At 48.3% G+C, this 16,201-nt stretch overlaps 6 protein-coding genes and 1 long non-coding RNA gene across 9 annotated transcripts; 2 read left to right on the top strand and 5 right to left on the bottom strand.

The window, feature by feature from the left end:
- Positions 1-3,394: 3,394 nt before the first annotated feature.
- On the bottom strand, positions 3,395-6,303 carry LOC9637826. Its single transcript, XM_024680083.1, has 2 exons — positions 5,838-6,303; positions 3,395-5,782 (listed from the first exon to the last, which is right to left on the bottom strand). The coding sequence occupies exon 2, from the start codon at positions 5,394-5,396 to the stop codon at positions 3,603-3,605; it is 1,794 nt and encodes a 597-aa protein (XP_024535851.1). The 5' UTR covers positions 5,397-5,782; positions 5,838-6,303; the 3' UTR covers positions 3,395-3,602.
- A 1,017-nt stretch (positions 6,304-7,320) lies between these two features.
- LOC112348053 lies at positions 7,321-7,764 on the top strand. The gene is made up of 2 exons (XR_002992943.1): positions 7,321-7,539; positions 7,623-7,764. It is a non-coding gene; the product is annotated as an uncharacterized LOC112348053 (long non-coding RNA).
- Positions 7,696-8,444, bottom strand: LOC9637825 (mediator of RNA polymerase II transcription subunit 22a). The gene is made up of 3 exons (XM_002974908.2): positions 8,244-8,444; positions 8,121-8,183; positions 7,696-8,028 (listed from the first exon to the last, which is right to left on the bottom strand). The coding sequence occupies exons 1-3, from the start codon at positions 8,397-8,399 to the stop codon at positions 7,780-7,782; spliced, it is 468 nt and encodes a 155-aa protein (XP_002974954.1). The 5' UTR covers positions 8,400-8,444; the 3' UTR covers positions 7,696-7,779.
- On the bottom strand, positions 8,419-10,547 carry LOC9628805 (PX domain-containing protein EREX). Its single transcript, XM_024679997.1, has 7 exons — positions 10,479-10,547; positions 10,304-10,428; positions 9,607-10,253; positions 9,392-9,556; positions 9,093-9,335; positions 8,829-9,038; positions 8,419-8,780 (listed from the first exon to the last, which is right to left on the bottom strand). Exons 2-7 carry the CDS (start codon positions 10,386-10,388, stop codon positions 8,502-8,504), a joined length of 1,629 nt encoding a protein of 542 aa, XP_024535765.1. The 5' UTR covers positions 10,389-10,428; positions 10,479-10,547; the 3' UTR covers positions 8,419-8,501.
- Positions 10,548-11,299: 752 nt separating this feature from the next.
- LOC9628804 (CMP-sialic acid transporter 1) lies at positions 11,300-13,670 on the bottom strand. Its single transcript, XM_002974906.2, has 10 exons — positions 13,480-13,670; positions 13,346-13,429; positions 13,073-13,287; positions 12,932-13,010; positions 12,713-12,882; positions 12,468-12,654; positions 12,341-12,418; positions 12,090-12,274; positions 11,805-12,032; positions 11,300-11,731 (listed from the first exon to the last, which is right to left on the bottom strand). Exons 1-8 carry the CDS (start codon positions 13,573-13,575, stop codon positions 12,158-12,160), a joined length of 1,026 nt encoding a protein of 341 aa, XP_002974952.1. The 5' UTR covers positions 13,576-13,670; the 3' UTR covers positions 11,300-11,731; positions 11,805-12,032; positions 12,090-12,157.
- Positions 13,671-13,708: 38 nt separating this feature from the next.
- LOC9637823 (solanesyl-diphosphate synthase 1, mitochondrial) lies at positions 13,709-14,873 on the top strand. Its single transcript, XM_024680141.1, has 2 exons — positions 13,709-14,756; positions 14,866-14,873. Exons 1-2 carry the CDS (start codon positions 13,709-13,711, stop codon positions 14,871-14,873), a joined length of 1,056 nt encoding a protein of 351 aa, XP_024535909.1.
- On the bottom strand, positions 14,749-16,183 carry LOC9628803 (ADP-ribosylation factor). 3 transcript variants are annotated; one of them, XM_024680002.1, is made up of 7 exons: positions 16,033-16,183; positions 15,841-15,979; positions 15,554-15,781; positions 15,385-15,501; positions 15,272-15,328; positions 15,055-15,221; positions 14,939-14,999 (listed from the first exon to the last, which is right to left on the bottom strand). In XM_024680002.1, exons 1-7 carry the CDS (start codon positions 16,179-16,181, stop codon positions 14,996-14,998), a joined length of 861 nt encoding a protein of 286 aa, XP_024535770.1. In that variant the 5' UTR covers positions 16,182-16,183; the 3' UTR covers positions 14,939-14,995. The 3 variants fall into 3 exon arrangements, with proteins under 3 accessions (XP_024535768.1, XP_024535770.1, XP_024535771.1); XM_024680000.1 differs by having other exon boundaries at positions 14,749-14,999; positions 15,385-15,781; XM_024680003.1 differs by lacking the exon at positions 15,385-15,501 and having other exon boundaries at positions 15,272-15,340.
- Between the last annotated feature and the right edge of the window lie 18 nt (positions 16,184-16,201).

Here is a 16,201-nt window from a genome sequence, read left to right as displayed (position 1 = left end):
ACTAAAGTAGAATAGAAAATTTAGTTTGAAGTTAAGCGTCTTTGGGTTTAAATAATACTGGGTTGGGTAACCTCTCAAGAAGTCCAAACTCAAGAGTTTATATTGCAACAATATAATAGTATTATGAGTTCAAAAAAATAGTTTCCAAGGAAGGACCTATAAGTGGGTCACAAAGTTGCTTTTAAGTAAGCTTTTAATGTCAAAACATTGACAAATATTGGTTAGGTGCTAAGGATGAAAAGTGGTAATCCATGATAGGGTTATTTTATAAAATGGTTTATCATTCAATGAAGATATTGAACTTCGTCTATGGGTGGTGGAGTTGTGAGACACAAATCCCTAAGCCCCAAAGTGGAGTTGTAAGGGTGCCACATGGTAGTAGCTGAAGCAAAAGCTAAATGAGTGTAACACATTTGGACTAAAAGCTCTAACTTGAAAAGTTAAGAGCAAGAGTGGAATCCCAATGAAGGGCTCAAGGAACGAACTCAAAGTGAGAAATAAGTGAGTCTCTAGAAAAGGGACATAAAAGGATCAACACATGATATATAGAAGTGTCGAGATGGACCCAAGATGAAAGTCTAATATAGACCCGAGATGGAGTCTGAGATGGAATTGAGACTGAGACAAGGACAAAGACCGAGACCAAGATCTAGTCCAAGTCCGAATCCAAGTTTGAGTCCGAGTTCAAATACTAATATAGGCTATTTGGTGAAAGCCTAAAGCGATCGTCCCTAGGGAAGGGGGGGCTACAAGGGGTTCCAAAAGTATAGTAGGGAGAGTGTAAGGGTTAAACCTTAGTGGAGCCAGTTTGGCCAGAAAAGGCCAATGTGACCTAAGAAGGTTATGCTCATATGTTAGGTGATGATATATCCATTAAGAAGTCCAAAGTTAGAATGAATAAAAATAGACAAACAAAGTAATTTGGTGAAGTGTTCAAGAGCCAGCTCTAGCTCCTTTGGGAGATCAAATGGTTGATGCTCCCAATCCAAGCATGGGTGGCACTACTTACTTGAATACTTAATATAGCTTAATAAAACCTTGCTCTAGCCCCATGGCTAGAGCACCCAAATGTGAAAGGTGGGGAAAGTACCCATGAGGCTTATATAGGGCCATGGTGTTCCAAAATATTGTCCCAAAGTTTTAGACTATGGAAAGGAAGAAGAGTAATTTTTTAGTGTAATAATCAAGGATACAATTATATGGTGAGGAAGTTTTAGAGGACAATGGGACTTAGTGGTCGGGCCTATGGGCCTTGACTTAATGGTAGTGTTGGTGAATGGCCGTGAACAGAAAGGGACTTGATGCTTTATTTCGTTAAAGTGGGACTTATTCAGTAAAGTGGGACATTAATTAGCATGTGTCCACATGCCATTTCCTAGTACTTAATTAATATTTATTAATATTTCTATCAGTTTTTTAATTTATTTTTTTATATTTCACAATATTATAACACAAAATCATATGAAAAATTTTTAATTTATAAATTATAAAGTTAAAACTTTAATTTTTTATTGTTGTTATAAAAATGGCATGTGGCCACACACCATAAGTGGGATAATGAAAAGTCCCACTTTAACGAAATAAAGCATCTTGGTAGGGATTGAAAAAGGGATATTGGGGAAGTTTATCCCCCATGTCTACAGGCATCCTAGAGATGCTAAAAAGTATATCTAGGATAATCACTCATGGATGGATAATCTAGTCTTTGAGAGACAGGATTGTGATGTAGGTACTGTTGAATCACCAGTGTGACAAAGGTGAATGAGTATGGCTTTAGTGTAACGGGTTGCTATGTTAGTGGTACCTTTGGGTGACATATGGAGCACTTGGACTAAGTGCAAAGGTTGAGTGGCATAAATGACATTCTCAGGGATAGCAAGCCCCAAGTCTGGAATAGAACTTATAGAGGTTATGAGTGAAATTCCTCCAAATGGTTGGAAGTGTGGTTAAGTGACTAAAGTAGAATAGAAAATTTAGTCGCTTATACACAACTCTTTGCAAAAATTTCTTTCTTTAATAAACACTTCCCACACTTGGATTGGGAGTATCAACTATTCAATCTCCTAGGGAAACTAGAGTTGATTTTTAAACACTTTACTAAGTTACCTCATTTATTCATCTATATTCACTCTAGCATTAGACTCCTTAATAATTATATCATCACCCACCATATGGGTGTAACCTTCTTAAGTCACATTAGCCTTTTGTGACCAAATTGGTTTTATTAAAGTCCAACCCCTACACTCTCCCTACTATGCTTTTGGAATGCCTTACATCCCCTCCCCCCAACGACTTGTATTAGTATTCGGACTTAGTCTCAAACTCAAACTTGGACCTGAACTTGGATTTAGATTTGGTCTTGTATTCGGTCTTCTATCTCATATCCATCTTGGACTTTTTATTAAACTCAATCTTGGCACTTTCACATGTCATGAAATTTGCTATATGTCAATCCTTTTTATGTCCCTTTTTAGAAACTCATTTATTGATTGTTTGTGCTCATTCCTCAAGCACTTTGTTGGGAGTTCCACTCGTCTTGACTTTTTGAGTTGAAACTTTTGGTAGGAGTCTAAAAGAGTCTCTTGAACATTGTTGAGGAGAGCAAGTGCCATTAACTAAGAGTCTAAAAGAGTTTAAAGACCACTACTATATGGCATACTTTTAGTTCCATTTTGGAGCTTAGGGATTTATGTCTCACATATCTATATAAAGAGTATAAAGTGAATGATTTGGTGTTAATTTGTTTTTCTAATTTTATGGTATATGATTTGTTTAAAAATCTCCTTATCTAGTGGAAGGGATCATATCAAATGTTGTAGTAAGTTGTGTCATAAGTTTATGATATTCAGCATAACATTCAATAAGTTAATCCTCTAGAATTTATGTATATACAATAGTTGAAACATTTCATATAGAGGAATTAAAAATAAATTGCACCACTTATAGGTCCATCAATGCCTCCTAATGTTCCTTTGGATCTTAACCTATTGATCAGAGAATTATAATTGTTTTCCATCCTTCTAAGAGGAGGGGATAAATAACTATCATGCTATATATTATTATTATATAGTGGAAATTGGATTCAATTTGGACTAATCACTCTTATAGATAAACTTAAGTTTTGGGCTAATACAAATATTTAGATTTATATATTCTAGGCTTTCACACTTGCAATATGCACTGATTCTTTGAATATTCAAATGACCTTTTTTAAAGAATGAGAATATTTTTGAACCTTGAAAACTATATAAAAATTGATAATATTGGCACTTTTAAAATTTGGGGACTAACTCTTCCCAACCATGTGCTTAATATTCAGCGAAACTTTTTAAATTAAATTTACATTTTAAATCTTCTAGTTTGCTTAAACCCCATACTCATTGCCAAAGTTTTCTTTGACAAAACAATGTTGTTACAAATGTGAGAGAAGATGGGTTAAAGTCCACTGAGCTGACATTAGTGAGTTTGCTAGGAGATTCTCCACAAAGGCATGGAACGCCACCTCCAGCCTAGTTCTCTCTAACCATGCTCCTAGACATGGTCAACAGGGCCCAGCCGACCACCAAGTCCGTCCGGGTAGACCCACCAATCAAGATTTAATTTCATGTTTGCACTGTCAAAGCACTAGTGCTGCTGCTCCATGAATTTAATCCACCGGGGCTGCTAGCCACTGATGCCGGCTTGCTCTCCTCGACAATACTCAAGAGCGGACCTGAATCCAGGCAAGAAATCTTGCTGCCGTGCAGCCTCCGGTTCTTCATGATCAGCACGGCAGCATTGCTCGCACCATCTAATTCCTCCTTGTCCCTCCTGCTTCCACTCTTTTTGCAGTGATGGTTTTGATGGATCACGGCCTCCGAGGACGATATCAACACCTTGGCGCTGCTGTGATCCGCGGGGACGAGATTTACGTGTAGCATGTCCTGCTCGTCGACGGTGGACTTGCGCACGGATGATCTCGCGGAGCTCAGCCGGGACAGAGAAGAGCGAGCCGAGCTCAAGCTGGTGGTGACGCTGTCGAGCTCGAACAGGTCGGAGCTGGAGTCACTGTCGTTGTGATCATCGTCCTCCTTGGCTTGATCTTGCGCGAGCTTAAGTTGATCGAGGGAGGAGCTCTTTTGCTGCTTGGGTGACGCTGGGAACGGCGACCCAAATCCGGTTCCACCACCCTGGCATTTCTTCGCCACTTGTTCTTGGGTGACGGAAGACCTTTGAGGCGATGAGGCCATGGCGTTCTTCTGATCCGTGTCGAGGCTCTTCCTGGCTCGATCCATCCATTCCTTGACTTGAGTCTCCGCGATCCTGGCCTTTTTCTTGTGTGTCTTCCGCGCGGACCGATGCTCGCCACCTCTAGTCGGCTTGCTGGAAGAGCTCGCCATGGACGGTTGGTGTGAAGAGGAGGGCGATGCCAGGAGCTTGAGCATCTTGTAGATGTGGTTATCAGCCTTGTTCTTCATCGACTTGGCCGGGCTCTTCACCTTGTGATCGATCTCTACGGCGCTGGAACCCGCGCACAGCGAAGCCCATCCGACTCCACCACCACCACCCGACGAAGAGCACGACGAGGAGCGCGAGGATAAACAGCGCCTGTCTTCACTCTTGGCCACTGGAAGAGAGATCAAATCCTCTTCCACAGACTTGACTGATGATCCCTCCACCCGATCGTTTGGTCTCGAAGGATGGGAAGAATCCTCCTTGAAATACTCCTCTGCCTCGAAAACTCCTAGCTCGTGAGTAGTACTTACTATCGGCGGTGGCGGCGGCGGCGGCGGCGGTGGTGGCGGAGCTGCTACTACCGTCGCCGCTGTGCTGGATCGATCCTCCCAGTCCGAGTAAAACTCCTCGCCCGCGGATGACCACGTTCCCCTGCTGCCACCGCCCACGCGCGATCCCTCCTTGATCGCCGCCGCCACCGCAGCCAGCGTAATGGGCGGCTCGATCGCCGCGGCGGGCCTTGAATTGGGCTGGAATGCTGGATACCCATCATCCTCCTCCTCCACTCCGCCGCCTCCCTCGTCTCTCTTGCGATCCTCCTCCTCCATTGCATCGTCTCGCCGCTGCTCCTCAAAGAGCGCATTTTGCTGGATCACCAGCTCGCTGGGAGGGATGTCCAGCGCGAGCTTCTGGTATCCTCTTGGATTCTGGTGGCTGGAGGGGAGGGACTTGCAGCAGTACCTCTTGTGGAAGAGCAGGCCCAGCATGCCCATCTCGCTGATATCGGTGGAGATCCGTGGCGAGTCGAGCAAGAGCCTTGCCGCGGGATTTAGCGACGATGCCGACGATCCATCCGCACCGCCGCGGCCGCCAGCTCCTCCATTGATCTTGGAGGAGGAGAGGTGCTCATGCTGGCTGGAATCGCTCGCTTCCACTGCTCGTCTAGAGATGCAAAGTCCCATATTTTTGGATCGAGTGGAGATTTTTCTTCTTCCTCGCTATCGCACTAAGAGATCTCTTTTTCCTTTCCACTTTTGGTTGAAGAGGAGATGAGCGGTGGTCTTGGTCGTCGGGGTCTGTGCCGGTTGTTGATTAGAAACTCTCAGCAGACTGATGATCTAGCGCAGCAGCAGTAGTGACTGATTTGGATTGATCCCGACACATTTCTTCCCTCTTGCGACTTTCCTTTCCTTTCTTTTTCTTGCTCGCTGCTGCTTAACGACGAGCCATGGCTGCTCGCAAGGAGGAGAGAGATGGGACGAACAGGACGAGCAGCGCGGGAATGATTGGTGAGGACCACATTTGCTCTCTACGCTGGATTCGAAAGGAATCACAAAGATTGGAATTTCTGGGAGGAAAAAAGCAAGAGATGAGAATAAGAGCTTTGATGAGTGAGCTCTTACTAAGAGAGAAGGAGAATTTTGAAAAGAATCCCCTTGATCCGCCAAAACGAACGAGCTTTCGCTTTCCTTGGTCTTGAAAGCGGCCCGAGAAATCCCTTCAAATCCTCCGAGCGAGAGGTGAGAGAGATCCGCCGGGGCAAATGGCGGCGCTTCGCGTTTTCTTTCGTGATCGATCGATTATGCCGGCTTCAATTCAATTGTGGGAAGTCGCAAGGAGTGGACTTTTTGCTCGATCCCCGTCACCCATTCCAAGAAGTGGAGTGTGTGAGAGAGAGGAGTAACTTTAAAGCCCGCTCTAGCAATCCGTCCTGCGAGATAATGCCGCCATCATGGCATCAGCAAATGCCCTCCTGCCCAGCTCAAGGACAACAATAAGCCATGAGCCCTAAAAGAAACACAAAACTAAACAGGGTATTTGCACGGAAGCGCGTGCTCCCCTGCAAAAGGCCGTCCACAGGCCGGCATTTTTCGCAGCCCTGTTGCCCCAAATCATTATTTGCCTCTGTTCCCTTCCGCAGCCGCGCCAGGAACGGGAACAGGAGCGCACAGCAGCAGGGGAAAGAAGCAGTTTAAAAATGCCCAGCACGGGCATTTGCTGGAGTCTAAGTTCCTGCTGGTGTTTCTTGTTTCCGATCGCAATCTCTCGCCCCTCGTTGGCACCACCGTTTGCTGCTGCTGCTGCCCATGGAAGAACGAGTTTGTTATTTGTTGTGTGTTGGGAGGTCAGGGCTCCCGTCCCTCCGACCGAATGTTTTTTACTTGTTTTCTCTCTTCTTCTTACTGACTGATTGGATCTCTCGCTTTCATTCTTCGGTGCCGCGTCGCCCTCACTCGAATCAATCAATCGACGAATCCATCAGAAGAAAACACCAGCTCGAGATCGCTACCTAACGAAGAGCATATGAAATCGCCTCTGTGATATGATATACATATAGATATGTATACCAAAAGCCAGTACGGTCAAAGCAGCGATCCATGATCGATCTACCACCAGGACACGATCCCATCATTGATTGAAGAATAGATTTCCGGCTTACGCACTTGGCAGCAAACGGAAATACTTTAGAGCGGGCATGGGCAGCGGACGAGCGCACTTTGGAAGCCCTCTCAGGAATCGCCGGGTAAAACTTTTGTCAGTGTTCTCTCTTTGTCGTCCGGGAAAAGCAAAAGGAAACAAGAGCAGCACTGTTGGAACACGTGCATGAGGTGGTACGGAAAGGGATGGAGACTGATTTTCTTTTGCCAGCGGGGTTGTATGGAGTGAGTGTGTGTGCAGCACCCACCATACAAGCACAAGATCAAGATGCCGCACACAGCGCCAAATTACCAAAACATGGCTCCAAGAAGAAGGGGCATGGATGAAATGCAAGTTGCTACTTTGTTTTCTTCCATTGCCTTCTCCGTTGCTCGTGGCCTCTCTGTATTCACGCACATGGAGACCTTCTTGTCCAAACTTGCTATAAATACTGGTATTCTGCCGGTTTTGTCACCTTTACCACCTTTGCCACCTTTCCCCCTCCAAAACAATCCAACCATTGTGAAAAATTAGGGCATACGTGGACGACATTTTTAGGGCTTACTTGTGAAAAGGCCTAAAAGTGCGTAACGTTTCGAGAAGCAAACATGGGGGGTCACATGAGCGCAAAGGATGTCCGGAATCTCGTCTTCAACCTCGGCATGGGTTTCTTCCTGGGAATTGTTGGTAAAAGTCCTCTCTTTGCGATGTTTTTTTTTTTCTTTTGATCTTTGACGCGTTTTTGAGCGAGTGATCCTTGCTTGTCCCAGGCGGGGCGTATGGCAAGCGCGAGTTCATGAGGAAGGAACTCGTCCCGATTCACAAGTTCTTCAAAGATCTCGAGGCTGAAAAGATCACGACTGTGGTGACTTGAGTCCAAAATCCCTGTAATAAACAAACAAACGCGACGAGCTTTTTTTTTCCTCGTCACTCCTGGGCCTGATGCTCCGCCGGCGATAGTCTCTGTAGTGATTTGTAGTAGAGCGTTTCGAGCTCTACCAGCGACGCGCCCAGCTCCTCGCCGACGCTCAAGAGGAGCCTCTCGGTGTCGGAGTTTTGCTCCTCGAATCTGGCGGCCCTCTCGGCGATGCACTCGTTGAGCGAGATGAAATCCGAGAAGACGGCGTTTTGCTTGAGCTCCGAGACAAGCTTGAGAAGCGAGTCGGCTGCTTGGACCTGGAAGAATAAAAAGGAAAACCATCAGAGCATGAGAGGAGAAGAAATTTGGCTGAAGGAAAAATGATGGAATATTTTTCGTTTTGGCGTACCACTCTAGAAGCATGGATGTCCATCTGGAAGTTCTCCTGTGCATTCCTCACGGGATCGTTCACCTAGAAAATCCCCTACATTTGGTACCAGGAAAGAAAACAAGAGAAAAGTCGCCCGCTTACCCTGGCGGCCTTGAGCATATGCGCGAAATTGTCGATGAGATTCGCGATGTCCGCATCGGCTCTTTGCAGTAGCGCTCGCTGCCGGTGGATCGTCGCAGCTGCCGCGGCGGCCGTGGTAGCAGCAGCGCCTCCTCCGCCTTGCCCGGGCTTGTTCATCCAAAAACTCCAAGAACCCTAAAGCATAGTTCTTTAGCTTAAAACCTGTGCAAAACATTTACAGCATCAAAATTTCTTGTTTTTTTCTCTTTCGATCGATCGTCACAAAAACCTGTTGAGCACGCTGCTGCGCTTGGGAGCCGCCTCCTCCATGGCGCCCTCGATGTTGTCTCTCTTTTGGACCGCGAGAAGAGCGCTCCTCGTCAGCGAATTCATGCTCTTTCGGAGCTGTGCATTGTCGATGAGAATGTCCACCAGGAACTTGTTCACCGCGTCCTCGCTTCCACTTCCATCCGGAGGATTCGAGTTCGCAGTGGCTCCATTCGCGGTGGGATAGTGCTCATCTTCATCTTCATCACGTTCTTCCGCCATCAAGCGAGCCTGGGACACAAAAAACTTGAGAGGTGAAAGGAATAAACAAAAGCTTACTTCCGCGAGCAGGAGATTGATGCGATTATCTGACGTCGTGAGAAGCTCCATTGCGTCGCTCGAGATGGAGTTCTTGGCGCCATCTTCCTTGGCAAGGAAGTCAACACTGCATTCTTGGAGCCGTTGTCGAAGAGCTGAAACCTCGTGCATGAAACTGGCTCTCGAGTTTCTCGCTAGCTCTTCCTTTTCTCTCTCCTTCCGTAAGACTCCCTGGATGATAAAAACACGAAAGGTTAAAAACAAGACAAAGCTCGGATTAAGCACCTCCAACTCGGCTTTGATTCGCAGTGCTGTGTCGAGTTCCTCTTTGAGCTCGGGTTGGTTTTTTCTCAAAGTTTTAATCTCCTTTGCTAGAATTCTCTTCTCTGCACGAGCTTGAGCCTCTATAGCATCCCGCTCTTTAGCCAACGACTCCAGCTTCTCCTGGAGTTGAACAACCTGCTGCTTTGAATTGTCGAGTTCCGCGCGTATAGATTGCAAACTCTCGTTTTCCATGCCTCTGTCGTTCTGAAACGAGAATCATTAGACTACTAAGAACTGAAGTAAACTGCGACGAAACGCACCCGTTCCGTTTGCAAAGACTCTTCGGCGTTCATTAACGCGGTACGACAGTCCTCCAGTTCCCACTGCAGTTCAGTAACTCGCTCACGCTCCACAGAGACAGCTTGTTGAAGCACATCTTGACTTTTGCGACGCGTATTATCAAGCTCTGCTTCGAGGTCTCGCACCTACAATGATTTCTTGTCAGCCGAAATACTCTATGCTAAACAAAGTGTACCTTGATGGTCAAAAACCCCTTGACAGCAACTTCCTGGTTCAATCTCGTGATCAAGTCTTCCATATCTGCTTTGACAATCTCAAATCTGCGTTGAAGTGCTGCCATGACTCTCTTTAAGTTTGCTCGCTGATCGGCCGGCAAGAAAACCGAGGCGCCTTTTAAAATGTCGGACTCAAAACTGGACACCCCTTCCATCCTTCGCTCTATACCGGCAGCAAGCACCAACGAAGTGTCTGAGGGGCCTTCAACGGACATTGGAATGGATTGCTCGCTCGCTATATCACTGTCGCTATCCTTCCTTCTATGAAAATTATCTAGTGTTGCTTCACTTACTGATCTGAATATCTTGGACGTTTCGCTATCCTGTTTGCCATCTTCCAACCCTTGTTCTACGTCTTTACCTTTTTTCTTACGTTGAGCTGTGGCTATGTCATCTGCTGTCTCGACCTCTACTCCCAGCTCACTTAAACTTGTTGGTGTTCTCACGCCAGACGTGCTGCAGGCGGCATCGCTAGCATAATCCGGGAGAGAAGCTACCGACGAAGAGCCATTATACAGTGAACTCGGAGCAATGAGGCCAGAGTCTTCGAGTGCCAAACCAGCGATGACTGAAGCACTGTCCTCTTGAGCAGAGGCAGCGCTCGCAGCTGCAAAGGCATCTATCAGCACCGTCCGAAGAAAAAAAAAAGTAAAATACCTGAACGGGCAGCGGCCTCGAGCTCCAGAAACGCAGCAACAGGAGCACTCCGAGAGATTTCAATATCGCTCAAAAGGCTGCTCATCCAATCGTCCAATGCATGCCTTCTCTGAGAGAAAAATCGTCTGAAAACGTCATATTTAACGAACAGCATCAAGGCAGCACGCAGTCAGACCTCTTGCAGCAGCGCCTGGCTTGAATTGATACGAAGCAGTGTGTTCTTGGGAGGAGCTGGAGGGATTTTCTTCTTCCGGAGCGCACTTTTCAGCTGGAAGCACCAATTCAGATGACTAGAAAAATAAAAAGTCCTTAAAACAATCCATGCCACCTACTTACTGCTGCATATAACTTCAAGAAATCGCTGAAGCGTCGCAGGATACCCCGCACAGAAGTCACACCTTGCGGTGACTGGATCCCCACGAGCACCCTGTAGAACTGCAAGAGAATTCCATTCAGCTCCACAAAATCCCTTCCAACGAAAAGATACCAATTACCACAGTGGGATTGATAAAAGTACCCTCTCCTGTCTTAGCTTCCGGAAGGACCACCCACGACGGGATCGTCGCACAGTAGCTCCATCCAGTCCTTGGATCGTGAGGCCAGATCGTGCTGGCGCCGTCCTGCAAAGAGGAGGGAAATCTCAGCTCGCAATGCACGAAATTCGCCCGAGCGCATGCAATATTTCGAGCGACATCGACCTAGGGGAGGAGATTTCGATGAAGAACATACCCATTTCGAAGGAGCGGGACTGGCGTCCATTCCCAGCGGCAGCGGCGACGTCCCATCGTGCCTGTGATGGGGCGGGCTCGTCCTCGAGGAACTCATCGGATCAATCCCACGATTTACACGGCGAGCTTCGATCTCCCTGGATTTGCACGAAGATCCATCATTCCCTGTGAGCTACCCTAGCGCGATCCGCCGATTCCAAATCGCGGATCCCATCGGCAACTCCAGAACCAGTAGGTCTAGTTTTCTGAGACTGAATTAGAAATATTCTCATCCAGAAAGCACCTTCTTTGAATCGACGGCTAATGCAAATTCCATCTCGCAATGCGCCAGCGGATGCTTTACAGCCAAACGCTTCGCGCCACGTCAACTTACAGTTAGGGCTCTGTTCCCGGGAAGAGGAAAATGGCCTTCTCCGCTAAAGAGATTGCGAGGAGAAAAATTGAGAACTTCAAGCGATGGACAAAGCCCGAGGTGCGATTTCCCCCTCCACTTCTTCGCCCCCGACGCATCAATTCTCTCGCATTGTCACGAGTTTCTAATTCTCGACGATCGATCAATCGAACAGGTATACCCTTTGATCGCGTTTATGGCCGCAGCTGTGGGATTGGCGTCGTTCGTGAGCATGAGGAACTTGACGCTTAATCCGGAGGTCAGGTAGCGATGCTTGAATCATTTTTTCCTCAGGACCAGGTCTCGTCACTGTTCCAACAGAGTTAACAAGGATGATAGAATGGCGGGGCTTGTCCAGAATTTCAAGGAAGGGAAAGCGTACCATGATCACGCGCTGAGACGGTACCTCTACACCCGAAAACACTTTCAGATTACCCCGGGCATCAACGAGTATTTCTACAAGCGCGATACGTGATGAAGCCATCGCGCGTGTATAGAGCTGCTGCTTTTTTTCTTCTCTTTTCTTCCCCGATGGATCAATTTCTGTGATCCTCGCTGAAACTGGACGTGCTGATTCTTTGTTCTTACAGTAGTGAGCAACAAAGTTCGCCTGCAAACACGTACAGTGAGTGCACAAGCGCAAAGAAAAATGAATGGCAGATCAAACCTTCTCGAGGATACTTTCTGAGGCTCTCTCCTCTATTTTGCTCTTTGTAAAGAGAAAGTAATTGCGTCTTACGTTCTCGTGGCGGATAGTGGAAGCGATGACTGTGGAAGCGAATCAACGAGAAGATGCGGAGGGGTAAAATACATCTGAAGCGACATGCAGCATATGATAATTCCCAGGAATAGCTGTAGTCGCCCAAAGTCAGTATCAGCAAAAAAAAAGGGAAAGCTCAAAGAGGGAAGATAGCTTACTTGCAGCGTAGGCTGCAGGTTGAAGAGGTAAATAGATAACACCATCGTGAGCAACATGGCCATAGATGTGGAATAAACCTGCACAAGCAAGCGAGTTTTCCAAGAGTCGCAAACAAAACTTCCAGACCTTTACGATATTGTCCGCGTACTTCATGATCCAAGAAACCAACAATCCCGTGCACCCGAGGTTGATAACGACGAGCCATGTAACAAAACTATAACCATTGAACAGCCGAAACCACCAAGGACCGTTCGAGAAGCTGGCACTCACGTCGTCCACGCTGAGTCTCAAGGCGTTGAACAAGACGCCAAACCTGTGCTTGAATCAGCCCAACACTTCTTCTTGCGTGAAGTCTACATGAAACTACTTACCCGTAAAGCTGGATGTTCTGCCAGTAAAGTGAATCGTTGTTCTTCTTCAGCAGATATTCAGTGTAAACGCCGGCTAGTGCTGAGAGACACGCCGATAAAACTCCCAGCAAGTAGCCTTGCATTGGCGCAGCAAACAAACTCTCGCACTTGCTCTCTCCACACCCCTTTATCTGTTCAAAGACAACACGTTTTAGTCTACCTTTCAAATGCAAATTCCACCTGACTCGTTGTGGTTCCCACTGTCAACAGAACTATGGCCATCCATTGTAAGTTCGATAGCTTTTTCTTCAGCATGATACTATGAGATCACCACGTCTTAACCATAAAAGCTCAAATATCAAAAGAAATTCCGGAGCTTACCGGAAAAGAATGCCAGTCGTGACGATCTTGAGATTTCCCATGATCTGGTAAGTCGACGTATCCACGTAAGTCAGTGTCGCAAACTGGACATTGTTGTGAATGAGATAGATGACGGAAGGAATTGGATACAGCCGCATTGTCTTCCAATCGCCCGTGATCTGTGTGCTACTGGACGATCTCACTTCGTTCCAGAGGAAAACTCCCGAAAATGCAAGCTAAAATACCACGAAAGCCTCAGCTTTATTGGAATTCACAATGATCAAGATCTCACACCTTGAGCAGCTCGGACAAGAATGGGACGGTAGCGTAATCGTAATCGTAGCCTCCATTGGATTGCGAAAGAGCCGTAAGAATCCCCTGCAAAGAAAGAATTTCGATCGGAGCACTGGATCTAGCAATGTACGCACCTGCGAGCTCGTGAGCAGCGTCAGAATGGCCGCAATGACCACCGTCAGCGTCTTCTTGGACGCTCTGATCTTGTCATCGTCCTCGCCCGACCCCATAGCTTGCCAGAAAACCCTTACAATCCCTCAAAGCCCTAAAAAGAGAGCACGGCGGCTGACAAGAGGAAGGAGGCGATCGCAATGGGGTACGCTATCGCGATTTCCTAGCCGGGTCAGGCCTAGATCTCTAGCAATGGCGGCGACAGTATGGCGCCGCGCTCTCCCCCGAATTCTCTCACTCTCCTCGACCATCACAGCGACACCGGCGGCGATCCAATCGCATCCCTGGGCGGCCGATTGTCCAAGAAAGCTCCTGCCACTGGCGGCGCGCTGGGATTCTCGCCGCTTTGTCCAGCTCGAGCCGAAGATCGACGTCGACAACAAAGTGGATCCATTTGGTCTAGTGGCAGAGGAGATGGCCCAGTTAGGGCGGCGGCTGCGCGACATGGTTGCCGCCGAGGTCCCCAAGCTCGCCTCCGCCGCCGAGTACTTCTTCAAGCTGGGCGTGGAGGGCAAGCGCTTCCGGCCAATGGTCCTCCTCCTCATGTCCTCGTCTCTCACCATGGTCCTCCCCAGCGCCGCCGCCGCCACCAGCGATGAGAAGAACTGGCGCCACCACAAGCTCGCGGAGATCACCGAGATGATCCACGTCGCCAGCCTCCTCCACGACGACGTCCTCGACCACGCCGACACGCGCCGGGGGATCGCCTCGCTCAACTTCATCATGGGCAACAAGCTCGCGGTCCTGGCCGGAGACTTCCTCCTCGCCCGCGCCGCCTTTAGCCTCTCCACGCTCCAGAACGACGAGGTGGTCGGCCTCATGTCCAAAGTTCTCGAGCATCTAGTCGCCGGAGAGGTGATGCAGTGGACAGTGGACGCCGAGAAGAGCTCGAGCATGGACTACTACCTCCAGAAGACCTTCTACAAGACGGCCTCGCTCATCGCCAATAGCTGCAAGTGCATCGCCATCCTGGCCGGGCACCCCAAGGAGGTGGCGGCGCTGGCCTTTGACTATGGCCGCCACCTCGGCCTCGCCTATCAGCTCGTCGACGATCTCCTCGACTTCACGGGCACCAAGGCGTCGCTGGGGAAGCCCGCGCTCTCCGACTTGCGGGAGGGGATTGCCACCGCGCCGGTGCTCTACGCGCTCGAGGAGCACCCGGCGCTACAGGAGCTCATCGACCGGAAGTTCAAGGATCCCGGGGACGTTGACAGTGCGCTCAAGATGGTGCTGGCGAGCAGTGGGATCCGCAAGACCAAGGAGCTGGCCAGGGAGCACGCGTCCAAGGCCGCCGATGCGGTCGCGGGCTTTCCTCCCACGACCTCGGAGAAGGCGTCTTTGTGTCGTAGAGCGCTGACGGAGCTCACCGAGCAAGTGATCACACGGTCCAAGTGAGTGGATCGTAAGAACTTATTTTTCTCCTTTTTCTTTGCAGTCGAGGAAGGATGTGCTGCGAAGCTGTGAATTTATCCGCTCGTTTTAACTGACGATCAATAAGACGATATTACTTCTACGAGAGAAAAAAAGAACGATCTTACACGACAATCTGGCCTGGAAGTAGCAAGGACGTTGTTGACTGATGAAACTCGTAGTCGACAACCTCTTTTACTGATTCGAGTTCTGAGAGCAAATCTTCCACAGGGCATGGTGCTTCCGCTTTCGAGAGATGAATCTCGCCTTTCGGGGGATGGAGTCTCGGAGAAGCCTGCATAAGAAAATGTAGCGAGCAGGGGAATCAATATGTGACTTTGAGACCTTCATGAGCTTGATGCGCTCTCGCCTTTCGCTTCTTTGCCTGCTTTCTCGAGCTCGCTGCGGATAACTCTAGTCACAACAAGCTCGAGTAACACAAAGAAAAGATCTCTTGCCTGAGCGGACGAGTCTTTGTCTACTCGATCTCGCAGCTCCTTGTACTGCAGCTGGATGGTCTCTAGGAGCCATTGAAGACCCTCTTGGAAATCTCCATCCAGCGCAGCGTCTCCTTCCTGAGCTTCTAACGAAAGAAGAAACTAATGAAATAGTACGTAGAAAATTTACCTGTAGATTACACTTGCATTCAGCAAGATTGTGAGCGGCTTCCAGAGGGCGCAGAGAAAATTTTATATCGTCGAATCGCATTGCCGATCCCGGTCCTTGCTTGTTCGCCACCACGAGAACAGGCTTTCCAACCAGGTAAGTGTTGCTCACAGCGTTCTGGAGCTCCTCTTTGGCCTCGGAGAATCGAGCCTTGTCGTTGGAATCGAGAACGAAGATCGCGCCATAGGCCTGAGAGAATCCGCGGAAAAATGTCCTGCACTGTGTAAGCAAAAGCAAAATATACTTACCTCTGCGAAGTAGTGAGGCCAAATGCCGCGGAATCCCTTGCGTCCTCCCAAATCAAACACATAGACGGCGAAGTCCTGGATCTTCCATTTCTTGCACGAGAATCCACACGTCGGGAGCACCGATGTGAATTTCTCCTTCCTGTTCCAAGATTTCCGGGAGAAATCTCGAAAGAACAAGAAAATGCGGGATACCGAAGCTTGGCTAGCAGCGTGGATTTCCCCGAGGAATCCAGCCCCAGCAACACGATGACGATCTTCTTGCGATCCTTGCAGCACAAGGACGTGGCGAAGAATGGCCAGACGCAGCACCACTCCACAAGTCCGGCGCTTTCCTGTGGCATAGCATCATAGCGATTAGGGC

The sequence above is a fragment of the Selaginella moellendorffii genome, unplaced genomic scaffold (assembly GCF_000143415.4).
Source record: "Selaginella moellendorffii unplaced genomic scaffold, v1.0 SELMOscaffold_26, whole genome shotgun sequence".
Taxonomy (NCBI): domain Eukaryota; kingdom Viridiplantae; phylum Streptophyta; class Lycopodiopsida; order Selaginellales; family Selaginellaceae; genus Selaginella; species Selaginella moellendorffii.
Note: the sequence above shows the minus strand (reverse complement) of the source record. Positions and strands in the feature narration are given on the sequence as shown.

Bases quoted from the DNA above. Each gene is read 5' to 3' on its own strand.
- LOC9637826 (XM_024680083.1), bottom strand. From the start codon at position 5,396: ATGGGACTTTGCATCTCTAGACGAGCAGTGGAAGCGAGCGATTCCAGC.
- LOC9637825 (XM_002974908.2), bottom strand. From the start codon at position 8,399: ATGAACAAGCCCGGGCAAGGCGGAGGAGGCGCTGCTGCTACCACGGCC. The intron at 8,184-8,243 runs GTAAGCGGGCGA...GGGATTTTCTAG, and splicing joins ATATGCTCAAGGCCGCCAGG to GTGAACGATCCCGTGAGGAA. The intron at 8,029-8,120 runs GTACGCCAAAAC...TTATTCTTCCAG, and splicing joins ACATCCATGCTTCTAGAGTG to GTCCAAGCAGCCGACTCGCT.
- LOC9628805 (XM_024679997.1), bottom strand. From the start codon at position 10,388: ATGAGCAGCCTTTTGAGCGATATTGAAATCTCTCGGAGTGCTCCTGTT. The intron at 10,254-10,303 runs GTATTTTACTTT...ATGCCTTTGCAG, and splicing joins CGAGGCCGCTGCCCGTTCAG to CTGCGAGCGCTGCCTCTGCT. The intron at 9,557-9,606 runs GTACACTTTGTT...AAATCATTGTAG, and splicing joins AGGGGTTTTTGACCATCAAG to GTGCGAGACCTCGAAGCAGA.
- LOC9628804 (XM_002974906.2), bottom strand. From the start codon at position 13,575: ATGGGGTCGGGCGAGGACGATGACAAGATCAGAGCGTCCAAGAAGACG. The intron at 13,288-13,345 runs GTGTGAGATCTT...GTGGTATTTTAG, and splicing joins TCTTGTCCGAGCTGCTCAAG to CTTGCATTTTCGGGAGTTTT. The intron at 12,419-12,467 runs GTCTGGAAGTTT...TTGCTTGTGCAG, and splicing joins ACGCGGACAATATCGTAAAG to GTTTATTCCACATCTATGGC.
- LOC9637823 (XM_024680141.1), top strand. From the start codon at position 13,709: ATGGCGGCGACAGTATGGCGCCGCGCTCTCCCCCGAATTCTCTCACTC.
- LOC9628803 (XM_024680000.1), bottom strand. From the start codon at position 16,181: ATGCCACAGGAAAGCGCCGGACTTGTGGAGTGGTGCTGCGTCTGGCCA. The intron at 15,782-15,840 runs GTAAGTATATTT...GGATTCTCTCAG, and splicing joins GGCCTCACTACTTCGCAGAG to GCCTATGGCGCGATCTTCGT. The intron at 15,329-15,384 runs GCAAGAGATCTT...AGTTATCCGCAG, and splicing joins ACAAAGACTCGTCCGCTCAG to CGAGCTCGAGAAAGCAGGCA.